General features: G+C 50.0%; 1 protein-coding gene across 2 annotated transcripts in view; it reads left to right on the top strand.

The window, feature by feature from the left end:
• The window catches only part of PGS1 (phosphatidylglycerophosphate synthase 1), a 747,017-nt gene that overhangs the window by 603,768 nt on the left and 125,018 nt on the right, over positions 1–18,231 (top strand). For both annotated transcript variants that reach the window (XR_014966596.1, XM_085617472.1), the window contains exon 8: positions 11,678–11,826. Coding sequence is in view for 1 of the 2 variants with exons in the window: in XM_085617472.1 (XP_085473598.1) it covers positions 11,678–11,826 (149 nt within the window). In the remaining variant the exon portion in view is untranslated. The remainder of the gene's footprint in view (positions 1–11,677; positions 11,827–18,231) is intronic.

Raw genomic sequence — 18,231 nt, 5'->3', positions numbered from 1 at the left:
GTCCAGTGCGTCCCCCCAAGTCAGTGGGCAGCTATACTGTGGCTTTCCTTTGAAGGTAAAGGAAGGGACAAGCTCCTCACTACAAGAGCTGAGGATGCTAACAACTACCAAGTCCTGAAGAACACACTGATTGATGGGTTCGGCTTAACCACGGAACAGTACCGGGTGCTGTTCCGGGACACCCAGAAAATTCAGTCTCAGGATTGGGCTGACTTTGTCGATTGTGCCACTAAGGCTTTGGAAGGCTGGTTGCTGGGTAGCAAGGTTACTGATTACACAGGATTGTACAATCTTATCATGCGAGAACAGATTTTAAACAACTGTCAGAACCAATTGTTGCATCAGCACCTTGTCGACTCGGATCTGACCTCTCCCCAAGAATTGGGAAAGAAGGCAGACAGATGGGTCAGAACAAGGGTCAAGCAGAACCAGAATCAGAACCAGGGTGGTCAGAAGAAAGCAGACCAAAAGGGTAACAAGAACGAACAAAATGACCAGAAGTCTTCGACAGGTCCCCAACAAACCAAAGAGGGTGGGGGTCAGGCTTCACAGAAGAAGAAGACTCAAGAAGGCCAGTCAAAAAGGTGGTGCCAATACTGTAAAAGTAAGACTCACTGGTTTAGTGAGTGCACCAAGAAAGGAGGGCAAACTCCTGCCACTGCAGCCCCTAAGGCACCTGCGCCCCCTAGTACAGTCAGCAGTGGTAGTGCGCCTCCCAAGGCATTAGTTGGGTTAACCTTGGGAACCGAGGGGAGTGACGACTTAGTCGGCACGCTCACTCAGGCCGTCCTTGTCTGTACAGGGGATATGGATATGTCCCCTGATGCCAGTCCCAATACTTTGGGCAAATACAGACAGACACCTTTGATAAATGGAAAAGTGGCTCAGGCCTACAGGGACACGTGTGCCAGTGTCACCATGGTGACGCCTAACTTCGTGGACCCTGGACAGATCATGCTAGGTACCAGTTACCTAGTGACCAATGCCAGCAACGTCACTACCAATCACAGTATGGCAGTTGTTGATTTCTCCTGGGGAGGGGTAAGTGGCCCGAAAAAGGTTGTGGTTAGTTCAGACCTCCCCGTAGAATGTCTGTTGGGCAATGATTTGGAAACGTCACAATGGTCAGAAGTGGAGCAGAGGACTCACATGGAGATGTTAGGCTTGCCAGCACATGTCCTTGCTGTGACCAGGTCACAGGCCAAAAGATGCCCCACTGAACAGGTGCTGGATCCTGGAAGAACGGACCAGACACCTTCCAAGAAAAGGAGCAGTAAGGGTAAGGCTTCGCCTTCCCCCTTGCCCCAGGTCGTGGATCAAGTCTCCGAGGAGGCTGACCTTAAAGAACTGAGGGAAACTGAGCCGCACGAGCTTGAACCTGGTCAGGTTGAGTTTCTGGGCTCAGGGGGACCCTCCAGGGAAGACCTGGGGAAGGCACAGTTAGACTGCCCCTCACTTGAACCCCTCAGACAGCAGGCCGCTGCTGAGGCTGCAGGGAACGCCACAGGTACCCACAAAGTGTACTGGGACGATGGACTCCTGTACTCCGAGGCAAGAAACCCCAAACCTGGTGCGACCAGGAGGCTGGTCATCCCCTTGTCTCTGAGAGGTTTCCTTCTCACCTTGGCCCACGAGATTCCCCTTGCAGGTCACTTAGGCCAGAATAAGACTTGGGACAGAATTGTTCCACACTTTCACTGGCCCCACATGTCCGAAGATACGAAGGAGTTTTGCCGCTCCTGTGTCACTTGCCAAGCCAGTGGTAAGTCAGGTGGCACGACAAAGGCCCCCCTCATACCACTACCAGTGGTGGGGGTACCCTTTGAACGAGTGGGGATCGACATTGTCGGACCAATGGAACCCCAGACAGCATCAGGGCACAAGTTTATACTGGTGGTGGTGGACCACGCCACCAGGTATCCTGAAGCTATTCCCCTTAGGACCACTACAGCACCTGTGGTGGCACGGGCCCTACTTGGAGTGTTCTCCAGAGTGGGCTTCCCTAAGGAGGTCGTCTCAGACAGAGGTGCAAACTTCATGTCGGGATATCTGACTGCTATGTGGAAGGAATGTGGTGTCAACTACAAGTTCACCACACCCTATCACCCACAATGCAATGGGCTTGTTGAGAGATTCAACAGGACCCTGAAAGGGATGATTCACGGACTACCTGAAAAGCTTCGGCGGAGATGGGATGTCCTGATACCCTGCCTCTTGTTCGCCTACAGAGAGGTCCCGCAGAAGGGGGTTGGCTACAGCCCTTTTGAGCTTCTGTTCGGACATCCTGTAAGGGGACCCCTTTGTTTGGTAAAGGAAGGATGGGAGAGACCTCTCAGAAAGCCGGCATCAAACATTGTGGACTATGTGCTCGGTCTCCGCTCGCGGATGGCGGAGTACATGGAAAAGGCGTCTAAAAACCTGGAGGCGAGCCAAGAATTACAGAAAGCTTGGCACGACCAAAAGGCTGTCCTGACTGTGTACCAGCCTGGACAGAAGGTGTGGGTGCTGGAGCCAGTGGCCCCAGCAGCACTCAAAGACAAATGGTCTGGGCCCCACACGATCATTGAGCAAAAGGGAGAGGTCACCTACTTGGTAGACCTGGGAACTCCCCGGAGCCCCCACAGGGTGCTCCATGTAAACCGGCTCAAGGCATATGTCGACAGGGAGGGCATGGGCTTGCTCATGGCCACAGATGAGGGACAGGAGGAGGAGAGTGACCCTCTCCCCGACCTGCTCTCTCAGAACCCTGACGATGGATCAGTAGATTTGAATTTAATTTGAATTTAAAAACATTTCTATAGCGCACTTTTACCATGCGGTTTCTTGGCGCTGTTAGATTGTGAGAAGCAGGCAGGAGCAGAGGGGAATTTAAGCATTGTAGGCTCGGGGAAAAAGAAAAGTTTTAAGACCCTTCCGGAACTCAATGTAGGAAGATGACATACGGAGTTCCGGGGGGAGGGAGTTCCAAAATGCAGGAGCAAGCACTGCGAATTTCGTACCGCCAGTCTTTTTCTTGCTGAAGCGGGGGATGGTTAACAAAGCCTGATGAGTAGACCTAAGCTCTCGTCCAGGTATGTAGGGGGTGATGGCAGAACAGATAAATTCCGGGGCAGTGCCTGTTTTAGCCTGGAAAGTGGTGCAGCCAAGCTTGAACAGAGCACGCTCTTTCACCGGCAGCCAGTGCAAGGCCTGCAATAGGGGAGTAACTCTATGGTATTTAGGCAGGCCGTGAATCAGGCGGGCAGCCTGATTCTGCACTAGCTGCAAACGGCGAATGGCGTAGGCTGGAGCGCCATTGTAAATGATGTTCCCATAATCGAGGCGCGAAAGCACCATGGCCATCACTATAATTTTTAGGGCGGGTAAAGAAAAAAAACGAGAAATCTTCCTGATGATTCGAAGGGAAAAGAAACAGGAGGAAACAACTGAATTGACCTGAGAGTGAACAGAAAGTGAGGGATCCAGGAGGATACCAAGGGTCTTGACCTTAGGAACTGGGAGCGGGGGAACACCAAGTGAGGAGGGCCAGTGAGAGGGGGACCAGGGACTGCAACCACCTCTGGTCAAGACTAATTCCGTCTTGTCCGGGTTGAGTTTGAGGTGGTTGCAGTTCATCCAATCCTGGATGAACAGCATGACGGATTGGACATTTGAAGCAGAGGAAGAGGAGTGGGAAAGGTCAAAAATTAGCTGGAGGTCATCGGCGTAATTGAACACCGTGACCTCGAGCTGCTGTAACATAAAAATGAGGGGGTAAATGTATAAATTAAACAAAAGAGGGGAGAGGGAAGAGCCTTGGGGAACTCCACATGCAACCTTACGAGAGGTAGCGGTGAAACCAGCAAGATGGACTGCCTGAGCCCTGTCACTCAGGAAGGACTTAAGCCAGGTGAGGGCGAGGCCCTCTATACCCGCCGCCTTGACACGGGTGAGGAGGATGGAGTGGTCCACCGTGTCAAATGCGGCGGATAGGTCTAAGAGAATGAGGGCCTGGGGGACGTTGGTATCAATGCCCTCGCGTAGGCTGTCCATCACTGAGATCACTACCTTCTCCGTCGAGTGGAGGGGGCGAAAGCCCGCCTGCCGGGGGGAGAGGCAGTGGTTGGCCTCCACATAGGTGCTCAGAGTGCTGGTTACATGGGTCTCCAAGACCTTGGCCAGGTAGGGTAATAGGGAAATGGGACGGTAATTGGAAGGGGATGAAGGGTCGGCACCGGATTTTTTTAGAATGGGAATGACTGCCGCAAATTTATGGGCAGTGGGGACCACTCCAGATTTGAGTGAGTCATTTAAAAGTGTAAGGGGAGGGGTAGGGCAGTATAGGAAGACTTCTCGCAAGATACGAGCAGGGGCAAAGTCTAGGGGGGAACCTGACTTTACCTTTTGGAGCAGGGAAGAAAGTGTAGCTGTGGTCAGAGGGGGGAAGGAAGTGAGTTTGGAAGTGATGGCAGGGGGGGAGGGATTAGTGAAGGTGAGGGAAGGGGGGGAGATATTAGCCTTGATCGTTGCGACCTTATCAACGAAGAAGTCGTTGAGGGAGTCGCAAAGCGGTTGAGAAGGGGGGATCGAGGCCGTGGCTCTATTAGATGAGGCAAGCTCATGTACTGTAGCAAAAATCTCTTTAGATTGAGATTCAGCTGCTAGTATCCTGTTTGAGTAAAACAGGGTCTTGGCATCAAGTATGCTTTGTTTGTATACTTTGAGCACAGAGAGGTAGATGGTTTTTTTGGCGGGACTATATTCTCTTCTCCATGCGCGCTCTGCTCTGCGTGCGGCTAATTTCTTCTCCTTGAGATCGGGGGTAAACCAGCGATTGGCAGCATGGGCACGCTTCACAGTGATCCGTCTCAGGGGAGCAAAATCGTCGCCTGCCCGGGTCAGCCAGCCATCGATGGTAGTCAGCTGGTCCGGGGCGGCGAGGCCCGAGAGGTCAGGGCAGGAATTGGCCAGGGATGAGCAAAAAGATGGCATGTCTGCCCTACCCCATTTTCTAGCCCAGGTGTTCTTTGGGAGAAGAGGTTTGGGCACTGGGGCTAACGCGAGGGAGAAGGAGATTGAAAAATGGTCCGACCAAGAACAGGGGGAGATGACAGGAGAGGTGGTGGGGATATTTAGGGTCCAAACCTGGTCGAGCGAGTGGCCATGAACATGGGTGGGGCTGTGAACAAGGGGACAAAAGTTAAGACTGGTCATGAGGCTGGTGAATTCTTTGGAAAGGGGAGTTTCGGCGGGATCGTTGGGCCAAAAATTGAAGTCACCCAACACCAACACTGAGGAGTTGTTAATAACCAGTGTGGCGAGGATGTCTTGAAGGCAGGAAACAAAATTGGAAGTTGTGTGAGGGGGTCGATAGATGAGAACAGCAGTAAGGGGGGTAGAGTAAGAGCTAGCACGAATTATTAGGCAGTCTACCTCAGGGATAGGAGAAGAGGGGAGTACCTGAAAGTGGGAGTCATTATGTGTTATCAGGGCTACTCCACCGCCTCTCCTGCCCTCCGGGCGATCCGCACGAATGATGGAGTAAGAGGGGGGGAGTGCGGCTAGGACGTTGGGGAGGGAGTCTGCCTTAAGCCAGGTCTCTGTTAAGAACAAGAGGTCCGGGTTGTGGCTGTCAAGAAAATCGTGTAGCTCATGCTGATGGCTAACGACAGATCTGGTATTGAGGAGCGTGGCAGTGGTATTATAGGACGGTGTGTGGGGAACAGGCAAGATGGGATGAGTAGGCGCAGCGGCCCGAGGCCGAGGAAGACAACTTTGAATAATGGCGGGGGGGGGCAGCGGGGGGGCTCGTAAGGAGATTTAAATGTTGTAGTGAGTTAGACACAGTCGGACTAATGGTGCCAGGGATCCAGTGAGAAAGAAGCTCAGAGGAAGTGTATGACAGCGGGAGGGCATAAGGGAGAGCCCCCTGCCCCGGCCTGCCGCAGACGGGCGCAGACGGGCAGGACTCTGGCTTGACTCCGGCGAGCCTACGGCGCGCCCGCTGCGCTCGTCCGCTGCGCTGACACATGGGGGACGTTTAGATAGAGGAGCAGCGTGGGGGGAGTGGCGTGGGTGGGGTCGGGCGAACCAGCCCGATCCAAGATGGCGGCCACTACCGCTAGGCGCCTGAGGTGGAATCAGCTGCCAGCCAGCCTCGCTGGGCCCCTGAAAAAGCAGGGTGAGAGTTAAAAGGTACCTGTTGAATTTCAGTACAGGTTATTCAACAGAATCAAGCAATTTAGAAACGAGTGCGTGTCGCCGCTTTCAATCGGCGTGACAACGCGCTAAAAGCACTTAGAAGCTCAGTCGCAGCCCTCAGCTCCCACGAGCAAGCCCACTGCCACCGGGCTGCTCGCAATCGCTGGGGAGACTGTGAAGCACTCCTAAATAGAGGAGCAGCGTGGGGGGAGTGGCGTGGGTGGGGTCGGGCGAACCAGCCCGATCCAAGATGGCGGCCACTACCGCTAGGCGCCTGAGGTGGAATCAGCTGCCAGCCAGCCTCGCTGGGCCCCTGAAAAAGCAGGGTGAGAGTTAAAAGGTACCTGTTGAATTTCAGTACAGGTTATTCAACAGAATCAAGCAATTTAGAAACGAGTGCGTGTCGCCGCTTTCAATCGGCGTGACAACGCGCTAAAAGCACTTAGAAGCTCAGTCGCAGCCCTCAGCTCCCACGAGCAAGCCCACTGCCACCGGGCTGCTCGCAATCGCTGGGGAGACTGTGAAGCACTCCTAAATAGAGGAGCAGCGTGGGGGGAGTGGCGTGGGTGTTGTCTTTTGTGGCAGCCTCTCTGGACATCAACAAGAGGATTGTAAACAGGTTCTTCAATCCTTTCGACATATGTTCTCTCTGACACCCAGTCAGACCAAGTGGTGTACCCATGAGGTCGACACTGGGGACAGTCTGCCCGTAAAGAGTAAAATCTATCGGCAACCTGATCATGTCAGAGACTGCATCAAGAAAGAGGTGCAGAAAATGTTGGAGCTGGGAGTCATTGAACCCTCGGACAGCCCCTGGGCTAGTCCCGTAGTGCTCGTGCCGAAACCTCACACCCAGGGCGGTAAGAAAGAGATGAGGTTTTGCGTGGACTACAAAGGTCTCAATGCGGTCACTAAGACTGACGCCCACCCGATACCAAGAGCAGACGAACTTATCGACCGGTTGGCCTCGGCCAACTACTTAAGTACGTTTGACCTGACAGCTGGGTATTGGCAAATCAGGTTAGCTGAGGAGGCCAAGCCCAAAACAGCATTTTCTACCCCGGGTGGGCATTATCAGTTCGTGGTAATGCCCTTTGGTTTGAAAAATGCACCTGCCACCTTCCAAAGGCTGGTGAATCGAGTTCTCACTGGGTTGGACGACTTCTGTGCGGCGTATCTGGACGATATCGCTGTCTTTAGCTCCACCTGGGAGGATCACCTGGTCCACCTGAGGAAAGTGTTAGAGGCCCTGCAGAAGGCAGGCCTCACTATCAAGGCCACCAAGTGCCAGATAGGGCAGACACAGGTTGTATACCTGGGCCACCTTGTAGGTGGAGGCCAGGTTCAACCATTGGAGAGCAAAATACAGGCCATCCAGGACTGGGCTCCTCCAACCACCCAGACTCAGGTTCGAGCTTTCTTGGGCCTGACTGGTTATTACCGGAAATTTGTCAGAAATTATGGATCCATTGTGACCCCGCTAAACGACCTGACAAGTAAAAAGATGCCAAAAAAAGTTCAGTGGACAGCAAGCTGTCAGAAGGCATTCGATGACCTAAAGCAGGCCATGTGCACAGCACCTATCCTAAAGAGTCCAGACTACTCCAAACCATTCATTGTCCAAACAGCTTCGGAGCTGGGTGTGGGAGCTGTTCTATCGCAACTGAATTTTGATGGTCATGACCAGCCCATAGCTTTTATTAGCAGGAGGCTGACCCCCAGAGAGAAGAATTGGTCAGCTATTGAGAGGGAGGCCTTTGCTGTGGTTTGGGCCCTGAAGAAGTTGAGGCCATACTTGTTTGGCACTCACTTCAAGATTCAGACCGACCATAAGCCCCTCTTGTGGCTAAATCAAATGAAGGGTGAAAACCCCAAACTACTTAGGTGGTCCATTTCCCTACAGGGGATGGACTTCACAGTGGAGCATAGACCTGGCACTGATCATGGCAATGCAGATGGGCTCTCCAGGTATTTCCACTTAGAGCAAGAAGTCTCACCTGGTCAAGGTTAGCTTATTGTCCCAAAGTTTGGGGGGGGGTCATGTAGGAGAGTAGGGTCTGCAATCCTATGATCACCCAGATTTTTTGCTTTTGCTTCATTGGTTTACGACTTTCTCCGGCTGTGGGCCTGCCAATCAGACCCACAGCCTAGCTGTTCTCTCTCGAAATTAACACACATGTACATTAGGTGCATCCACTAATTGGAACTGGGCCGCCTTGTCAGTCCCTGTCTCAGCATACCACAGGTATCCAGGGCAACGGTGTACCCAGGGCCTACCAGGGGCTGAAGCATGTATTATGCCACCCCTGGAATGGCCGCCCAAATCTGACACAACTGGCTGCACGACAGCTGGGGCCACGTGGTGTAATCACCCGTTGCTGTAGGTGTAGTATTCCTACACCTAAACCCTAAAATGGACACATGGATTCCTATCAGTCACTCCTATAGCAGGCCTTATCAATCCTGAAGGCAGAGTGCAGGGAATCATGTGGGACGGTGCTCTGGCGCGAGCTGAGCCCGTCGACGGCTTGCGGAACCAAGTCCTAATAGCCGTTCCATGGTGACGCGGGCCAACTACTTTTAATGCATTATAATCCTTGCGGTTATTTGCTAACTTTGGCATCACATCACCTACACATGTCGAGTAAGGTGTCATACGAATGGGAATACGAACCCCTCGCCAGTCCTGGCGACGGGGTTAGCATTCCCCCCCTTTTAGAGGGACACGACATGGAAGTAACCTTGAACCCCGGTTAAAGTTGACTCAAGCCTCAGCATCACAAAATGGATGCTGCCACCAGACACAAGTCTGACCTCCTGCTGCTGGGGGACCTTCCAGCAAGGGGAGCTTGGACAAAGGGTTTCCTGTCGAGGGCGGAGTTAGCACCATCCCAGACAGGGTTTGTGTATCCCAGGTAGGCAGGGCTGAAAGGAAGGTGATTGCAAGTGGCACCCCGGTGCTCACTGTGCATAGCCCGGCTCAAACCAGTTTCGGGGGCACACCAGCCCCTGAGCTGGCGCAAAGCCGGACAAAGGATAGGGGTGTAACCACCCCCCTCCTGGCTCCACCCATAGGTAGAACCAAGTCACGGGCCAGCCCCTTTTCTTAGAATAAAGGTAGGAGCGAGTCCCCTTCCCAAATTGGATAATCAGATAATCGGATAACTCCGAATCACGAACCACTTTCCACGAAAGGAACTCTTGACTATTTCTGAAGACTCTCCCTTGTGGCTAAGGAGTAGCCACCCTGCACCAGCAGGCACCACCTAAGCGCTTGCGGTTTGCTGTACGTCTCCTACGGATCAAGACTGCCCAGCTCGACGAGACCCGAGTTCCCTGCCATCTCTGACCTTTTACCTACCTCATCAGCCCAGCTGAGAGTCATAGGTGTGACGAGACCTGCGGGACCGGCTATCTTCAGAACCTGCACGACGCTTATCTAGCACGCCCACCGAGGGACCCTCGAGTGAGTGCACCTAGGGTTTGAGAAGCCCTAAACCCTGAGCAGCTCCAGCATCGAAGTCTGTCTCCCCAGCATCCACGAGATCTGCGTGGGGGCCCTTCCGCTTCTTGCTGTTCCCAGCGTTGTCCGACCACTTGCCGACCGGCTTGTGGCCCTCTTCACGACGCTCCAAGATTATTTGCATCACCGGTCTGGTTGCTCCAGACTGGCTCTTGCTCCCCTTCAACAGAGGAGTACCACGGACCCTCCTGGTCCACTCCCGACGCCATCTTGACTCCCCCGCTTGGGTTGCCACTGCCAAGATCCGCTGCCCCTTCCTGGGCCCAGCATCATCGACAGCAGACACCTTCGTGGGACAGCTCGCCCTCCATCCTGGTCGCCGCCGCGCCTCCTGGTCCGAGGAACAGCCGAGTCCGACGTCACCCACTCACCTGGTCGAGGTGACTTCAGCCGGTACCCCCCTGGTACCCACACGATCGCTGGCTAGCGGTTGAGAACTGAGTCCCCTCTGCTTTCAGGTTTCCTTCATCACCGATCCAGGCTTGGATCGCTCTGAACATCGTCACTGGTCGCCTGCCAGCAACTTCTTCTTTCAGGCTCCTGAGACTACACGAGGACTCCCGACATCTTGCCGAACTTCACGCAGCCGCAGCCTCCGGGCTAGGTAACTCGAGCATCTCGGTGCTCCATCGCAGGTTCGCTCTACAAGTGTCCAGTTCCTTTTTCGTTTAGTCCCACTGATCGGAACACTCCGGAATCAGTACCTCCAGACTCTAACCATTCGCATTTCACTGTTAGTGTAGATGGTTTCTCGTGCCCCTCGGGCATTTGTGTAAATTGTGCAACTGAAGTATTTTCCTAAGAGTTTTGTAGTGTGCTTAGCTCCCTGACTCATAAAGAGCCAGGGTAGTCTTGTTATAAATAAATATACTTTTATTTTCATAACAACTTGTGTGGTGTCCTTTCACTTGGTGTTCAAGGGGTATATGTGATGGTAAACAGCTGGCTTAACACGCCCTCTAGAGTTTAGCCTAAGACTGCTCGTATCCACGCTACTAGGATAGCTGGTCTATAAGGTTGACTTGCAACCAATCATCAATAAGGGTCGTTTGGAATGATACACAGTGATCACTAGAATAGTGAGCACTACATATCAGGCCAACTTCTCACAGTCATTCCTTGCAACATGATAAGCATTTTCTTGCATAATTTAGTGAAACCTACCACATAATATGGTTCTTTGTTAATGCATAATTGTGCTGGCCCTGATTGTTTGTCTCTATTTAACTTATTTAGTTTGATGGTGTGTTTAGTTGTGGAAGCTTACATGTGATTCTTAGACAGTGCATCATGGTTTGTTGGTATGTAGATCCATATGCGTGGAATGTGAGCTTGTATATCTTATACATTGTTTTGTTTTCATATTATCCGATGGGGACTTGGGTTGTTCTTCGATTGTGCATGCCATTCAATGGGTTGGCAAGATTTATAGGGTATCAGAGATTGCCTTGGCAGATTTCTGTTGTTGGAATTGCCCTACTTGTTTCCTGCTGAGATTCCCCTGCTAATTTACTGTTGAGAACGTTCAACTAGTTTACTGTTGGAGTTACTCTGCTGGTTTTCTCTCGAGGTCTCTGCTGGTTGTCTCCTGAGGTTACTCTGCCGATTTGCTGTTGAGACTACTCTTATTAGTTTGCTGCTGTGATTTTCCTTACAGTTTGCTTCCGAGACCATCTTGCCTTTTTGCTGGTACCATGGTTGCAGTTGAAGCTGTCATGTCTGCTTCGGTACTTGCCCTCCTGTGTCTGCTGTTAAAATTGCCTTGTCAAGTTCCTTGTTGAGATTGCCCTGTCAACTTTACTGTTGAGGCTACCCAGCCAATTTGCTGCTGAGATTGCCTGGGCAATTTGCTACTGAGGTTTCTTTGGTGATGCACTCATGTGGCCTTTCTTTTTGTAGAACCTTGTTGTGTGCTGTCTGCCATCATTGTCCTAATGATTTGTGCTCAGGCTACCATTCTTTTATCCTCTGCAGGCTTGTGGCTATACATGCCAGGAAGCAGTCTTCCCTGTCTCACCCTCATTGGCTCACCAAACTTTGGCTACAGATCCATTCATCGGGACTTAGAAGCTCAGATTGCTATTGTAACAGAAAACCAGAATCTGCAACAGCAGCTTCATGAGGTAGGTTTTACAACTGAACATTTTATAAGTAGCTTTTGGGTAGTGTTGTGTGTTGGAGAGCAAGTTGGTATTAATGGTTAATTGTTAATTTGGGCTTTAGAGAGGTGGAGTGGGTTGAAAAACATGGGGCAGAAATACAGAAACCTATTTTTTTTCACCAGAAGAACCATGAATTTAGGGTTATATTTAGCACCACGTGTTGCTCACGAACTTCCAAGCACCCTACTGGAAGTCGAGAATGTCCAGAAATCATTAGGGGAACATGGAATGCCTGTAGTTGGCATTAGTAGAGGGTATTTTAAGCTATATTCCCTCCACATCTCTGTCCTCCTCCAATCGTTCTCCCATTCCATACTAATCAAGTAGGAGGCCCCTCCTCCCCAGTCCGCCACCTCCTGTAGAAGTTTCGGGCCTCAAAATGCGTTCCTAATCGCTCACCCTTACCCGCCTATTGCAGGAACAGTAAAGGTGTTTTCATTCAGATGACTTCCTGTTTTTGTTCCTTTCTCTTGATGGAGCATCCTGGACTTCATCGGATTCTGAGCATCCTCGCATAAGTGGTGGTTGGGATGAGGCGGCGGTGATTATGCTTTCCGAATGGGTTCACATTTTCTCCTCCCTATATTCTTTTTGAGATCTTGCTTGTTGATTATTGTTGGGTGCTGACGTGGGTAGATGGTGCCAAGGATGAGCTTTAGATAGCTGGCAGAAGAAGTTGACTGGTGATCTTTGATCCCGCCCCATATGTTTATTTTGCCCATCCGCTGTTCCAATATCTGAGAGCGTGGTGTAGATGTCCCATTTGACAAGGGGTGCAGCTTTCCTTTGGTGGGATGAGTCTTCTCTGCTTTTCCATCTGCTCTCAATGTTCGCCGGGCCATTATGGTGGTGCCCAATTTCTTACCTTTGGTCCGAGGGGGAGGTGGTCAGCGATCATGCCCTCTGTTTTTTTTTCCGGTAGCAATTCCTGTTCAGGGCAATGCTGTGGGACTCAATGTTAAGCTTGTATTTACTTTTTACTGCAACTGTGTACTGTAATTCTAATTACAGCATGTTTTCAAAGGGACTAGAGTGTTGTTGGTCTCAGTATGATAACATTTGTATGACCACCAATTGTGAGGTTTCTTGTAGGTTCTCATTTGAGGCGACCTAGTATTCCTTTTGGGATTGAGCAGTTCATGTCTGTGCTAGGATAACAGAAAAGCATGCTCACAAGTTTCACTGTCTCTCTCGGTCTTCAAACAGGCATTGAAGGTACAGTAATAGCCAAAGGTAGCATTCTCTCTTGTTCTCCATCAGGACAAGTTGAAGGCTTTGGTGAGGTCCTTGATGCAAGCAAAGGAAAAGCTCCAAAGATGGTCTTTTCTGACTCTAAATCCTCCCAGTTTTTGGTCTCCTCCTCCTTCTGTCTGATTTTCCCCGGAGTATGATCAAGGGGGAGGAGTCCCCTAGCAGTGAACTGTGCCCCATTGCGCAAGAATATACAGAACACTATTTTTTAGGACGTTATCAGGTACCTCTCATCTAATCTATAGGTAGCTGTAGATAATCACATACCTGGGCCATGTTTGAATTACTTCTGGCAGTTCTGCACACTTTTGGTGCTCAAGTTTCCGTTGCAAGATTTCCTAATGAAACAATGAAAGATATATGGAACAGGCTGCAATGCATGCTTGTAGGTCATCTACTTTCTTAGCCAAGGATGGCAGGGTTCTTTTCCAGTCTGGAATCTTTAATCCCATGCTGGCTAACCTGACGGTTCTGATAGCAGTGCCATTGGAAGATATGGTTTTGACAGATTCTGTGGACACAAAAGTAGTCTTATGTATTCTTGAGTTTAACTCTGTGCCCTGTGATATATTCCAGGCTAGTTTAAGCCTTGCATCTTTTGGTCATTATCTACTGTCCTCGAGGAGAGGGCAATTGCTCCCAGCCACTTGCACATTTTAAGTATAGAAACTGTATTCCTGTTGGATGGCTCCATTAACAGTCTGAAGCAGTCCGCCATGGCATCTATATTTGCATCTGTGTGACTGGGTACTAGATGGTGCTTAGAAGTCATGCTTGCTTTTCACGTTCGAACCAAAAACATGCTCAAGTCTTGAGGTCTAATTCATGTAACTCCAAGAAGTGCAAGAAGCAATGTGTTTTTACCAGGCAAGAAGATATCAGGTGGCTTTCAATCTTTCCTGCTTTCTATAATCTGTGAGTCCCACCAAGGTGCCAATCTGATGCCCAGGGAAAGCATCAGCAGTGTTCCCGACTATGGAGCCATTGCCTAGTGGCAAGTGGGCCATTTGACACTGTTTCTGATGGAATGGCACCAGTCTGTTTGAGACAATTCGGTTCTGGTAGAGCATGCATTAGAATATTTCAGTAAATTCTCAGCCCCTCCTCTAGTCTATGCATTCTTCCAACTCCTTGGCACCAGGAACTGAAGATCTACTTCTGTGTGCAAGCTCTCACTTAAAGAACACTACCCAGCAAACAGAGGAGAGTTTTCCTTTTATATCATCATGCAAGATATTCATCTGCAGATGCTGCCAAGCTGCAGTTGTACCTGGCTCTCTTATTACAGACAAGAAAGCTCTTGGAAAACCCAGTACCAGGTCCTATATATCTGCAAAATAAACCAGGGTTCTTTCAGGTCGATGTTTAGAGGATATCGTCACTGTTTCAAGCATCACCAAAGTGTGTCTAATAGGATTGGAGAGATCCAGCGATGCACATAATTATCATTCATAAGTTGTCAATGAAGACATGTCCCATTTATAGGGACATCACAGTTGTTGACTTTTATTAAATTGCACATAGGAGGGTGTTTCATTAACAAAAAGTGAGGTGTCAGCGCAGTGATTAAGTGTATCGAACATCCAATAGTGGTGCCAAAATGTTAACAGAAAATCAAACTGAATGGCTGTCAGTAATGATGTAAAATTAGACCAATGAAAATCATAGGACTGTCTCATAAGGAGACCCATATAAAACTGGGAATGCCAGTCCAAATTGTGAATATACTCGAGGTTTCTACTCCAAGAGTGATTTGAGAAGTGCCATTCTCATTATGGAGTCTGACATTTACAGGAAGAAAGCCTTGGTCATAAAAGGTAAAGAAGTGTAAATAAATAGGGTCCAATAACAAGGTGATATCTCCTCTAGTCGGAGAACCAAATCAAACAGTTATAAAATCTTCATTTGGGCCCACAAAATAAAAAAAAAATGCCGAACTGCAGTCTATCATCACTGTCAGAGGGAACTGTTCTGGCCTTTGGCACTGAACGCCTACTTGTGGCAGGAGATACGGTGTTCTGTAATCTTCCAAACCTCAATCTTTGTGACTCCTTTTGTTCTCTTTCCTTCGGTGACCTGTTTGTGGTGCCTTGAGTTTGTCTATTTTGCCTCCTGATCCAGTACATTCAACATCATTGTATACTGGTGTTGAAAGGCCTCAAACCTCTTATGTCATTGATGGGGAAATTTGCAGTCTAATTTGGGGGTCATTGCTACCTTCTTGTCTGTCAACTGGTATCTCCCTCTGTCTCCCCACTCCTGACATATTGACGACAGATGTATGCAACTTGGGATGAGAGGGTGAAGCGGAGGACAGTGTGGTCGCATTGGCGTTGTGATGCTCAGGAACTGAAACACTGGGCCACTTGGAAGGAGTTAAAGGCAATACAGAGGTTTTTCAAGTTTATGCCCAGGCAATTAGGAAGCAATGTAGTGTTCCGCACAGTCAACGATGTGACCAAAGCATACTCAGTCAATTAGCAATGGGTCCCCTTATCCTGACTTTGCTATCTTCCAAATTTTGTTTTGGATTAAGCAGCATGTGATGGCCCTGAAGGCAGTCCAAATAGTGAGGCTTGACAACTCCAGGGAAGATATACAGGGCCCAGCACTGTGCTCCTTACAAGTCTTTGCACTGACCATTCCTATATTTTCTTGGTTTAGCACTCCTGTTGTTGATCAGTTTGCCCATCAGGACAATGCCTTTTCACCTGGGGTTATTGTCTCACTATATGAGCAGGTGGACATAGGAATGAGTGTGCTGAAGAGCCCTTGGCTGCCAGGGCTATTTATTACCTTCCTCTGGTTCCAGCATTCCCTGCCCCTTAGTGAAAGTGCAGAGGGAGAGGGCCCTTTTAATAGAGGTGCCTTCCATTTTGGCCAAGAAGAGAGGGCTTCTCTTTTATATGCTTTCAGTGACCCTGGAATAGATCCTACCACTGGAGCCTTGTTACACTATGACATCCTCCTCTGGGTTCTGCACGCACCTAAAGCTTTCAGCTTGTACGGTGAGGGAACAAATGTTCAACACCTAATCCTTTGTGTAGATGTCTTTGATTTGGGTTGCCTGTGCTGATTCTGTGGTTGCAGAGGGCAACTTTCTGAATTCTTCAGGACCACTGACAGTTTTCCTCCATTGATGTTTTGGCTATTGCATGGTTTAGTTTTGCGCCCACCATGGGGTTGCCTTGCATGCTCTCCTTGGCCAATCCAGAGCCACTATGAAATCTTGGGCCCAGTCATTATTAATTTTCTTCTGAACTTAGGGACGCGCTTAGGGCTTACTGAGTTACTTCCTGAGTCACTCTACTTGTGGAGCGCCTGGGAAAGGGCTCCTCTCAGCCTCTGGTGATAATCCTTTTTAAACTAAATCACTCTTCTAGTCCTCACTATTTTCCTCACATGTAGAGCACCTGGGAAAGGGCTCTTCTGCTATTTTGAAAATTTGTATTCACATCTTTCACCGCATTAGCAATTTTAACTGTGTGTGCGTTTAAACTTTTTGTACTCCATCCACTATTGGCTTACCTGCCGGTGGTGTTCGGCATCCCTTCCCGGTCCAGCGCGAATTTTTCCGATTGTCTGGAGGGAGGTGCCACCCACCGGAAGTCAGGTTGATCCACTTCCGCCTTACACCAACTAAGAAGTTAGCACTCCAGCTTACCTCACTATATCCGATCATGCCCGGACAAACGCGCAGCGGACGCCCCAAAGGCATGTCAGTCTGCCCCTGTCCCGCGGCCAGCGCCAGCCATACTGCTGGCGGCCCCTACGACTTCCTAATTCGTTGGTCAACCTCACAACTGTTGGCTATTAGAGAGAAATGGTGCAACTGCTCTGCCCCATCCCTGTACAACCTCGCTGATCCTGCGCCTCTCTTTCAGTGTGATAACCATTCTACAATACTTACCTTGGACCCCTACCTACCCCTTCCCCACAGTCCCACCCTCACGCATCCCATTTCTTCAGCTGAGCCTACAGTCTCACTTCCATCCGCAAAAGCCTGTCTCCTTAACTGTAGATCGCTTCCCCGTCACTCTGAGGACATATAGCTCTCCCTCACAACCCATGCCTGGGACATAATGTTTCTGACTGAAACATGGGTCAGGGACTCCTCCAACCCCGATCTCAAACTGGCTTTACCAGCAGATTACCGCTTCACAGGAATTAACAGAACTAATAACAAAGTGGGGGGTGGGATTGCTGTGATACTCAGACAAGGTTGGGAGATATCCTCTAGAAAAATCCCCAATATTAGTCCTTTGGAAGCAATGTACTTCTGCATCTACTCCGCTCCAATCTGGTGCTGGCTGGAATTCTCATCTATCGGCCCTCTAACTCCTATGACATTGTGGCCGACCTATCACTAAAACTCGCACTTCACTGTTCTCGGCGATTTTAACCTTCACGTCGATGACATCAGCTGCTCTAAAGCTAGCCAACTTCTAGAAGCTATGAATGGCCTTAATCTTACACAAAGGGTGAAGGGTCCCACTCACCGGGCAGGTCACACTCTAGATTTACTGTTCACGAACAACTCCAACCTTCTCACTGCTACCCTCTTGCTGCTCCCCTGGTCTGACCATTCCCTGATCCCCTTTAGCTTAAACTCCATCCCACCTCCAAACCGCCCCCTCCCCCCTTACCCGGCGCATAGCAGAAATTGGTGCAAGGTCACCTGTTCCACCCTGGCCTCTGCCCTAGGCAACTCCCTGCCACAGGTTAGCGGGGACCTCGATCATGAAGTCACCAGCTTCAATGACTGGCTCTCCTCTGCACTTGACAAAGTTGCCCCTACCCAACCATTAGTCTCCTCCAGACTTAAACCATCCGCCCCATGGTTCACTTCCGCACTACGCGCCGCAAAAAGCCAGTGCAAAAAACTGGAGCGAAGTTGGAGACTCACTTATAGTATTGAGGCTAAGTATTGAGGCTAAAGCCACCTATAGAGCCGCTATCAAGAACTTCCACCGACTAAAGAGCGCTGAAATGAAAGACTACTATGCAAAGAAGATTAACTCTGCCAGCAACTCATCCAAGTCCCTTTTTAAAATCCTAAAAGGTTTTATTAAGCCTGACGCCCTGTCCAGTAGGACTCCTCCCACTCAGGAACTC

The sequence above is a fragment of the Triturus cristatus genome, chromosome 7 (assembly GCF_964204655.1).
Source record: "Triturus cristatus chromosome 7, aTriCri1.1, whole genome shotgun sequence".
Lineage (NCBI taxonomy): Eukaryota > Metazoa > Chordata > Amphibia > Caudata > Salamandridae > Triturus > Triturus cristatus.
Note: the sequence above shows the minus strand (reverse complement) of the source record. Positions and strands in the feature narration are given on the sequence as shown.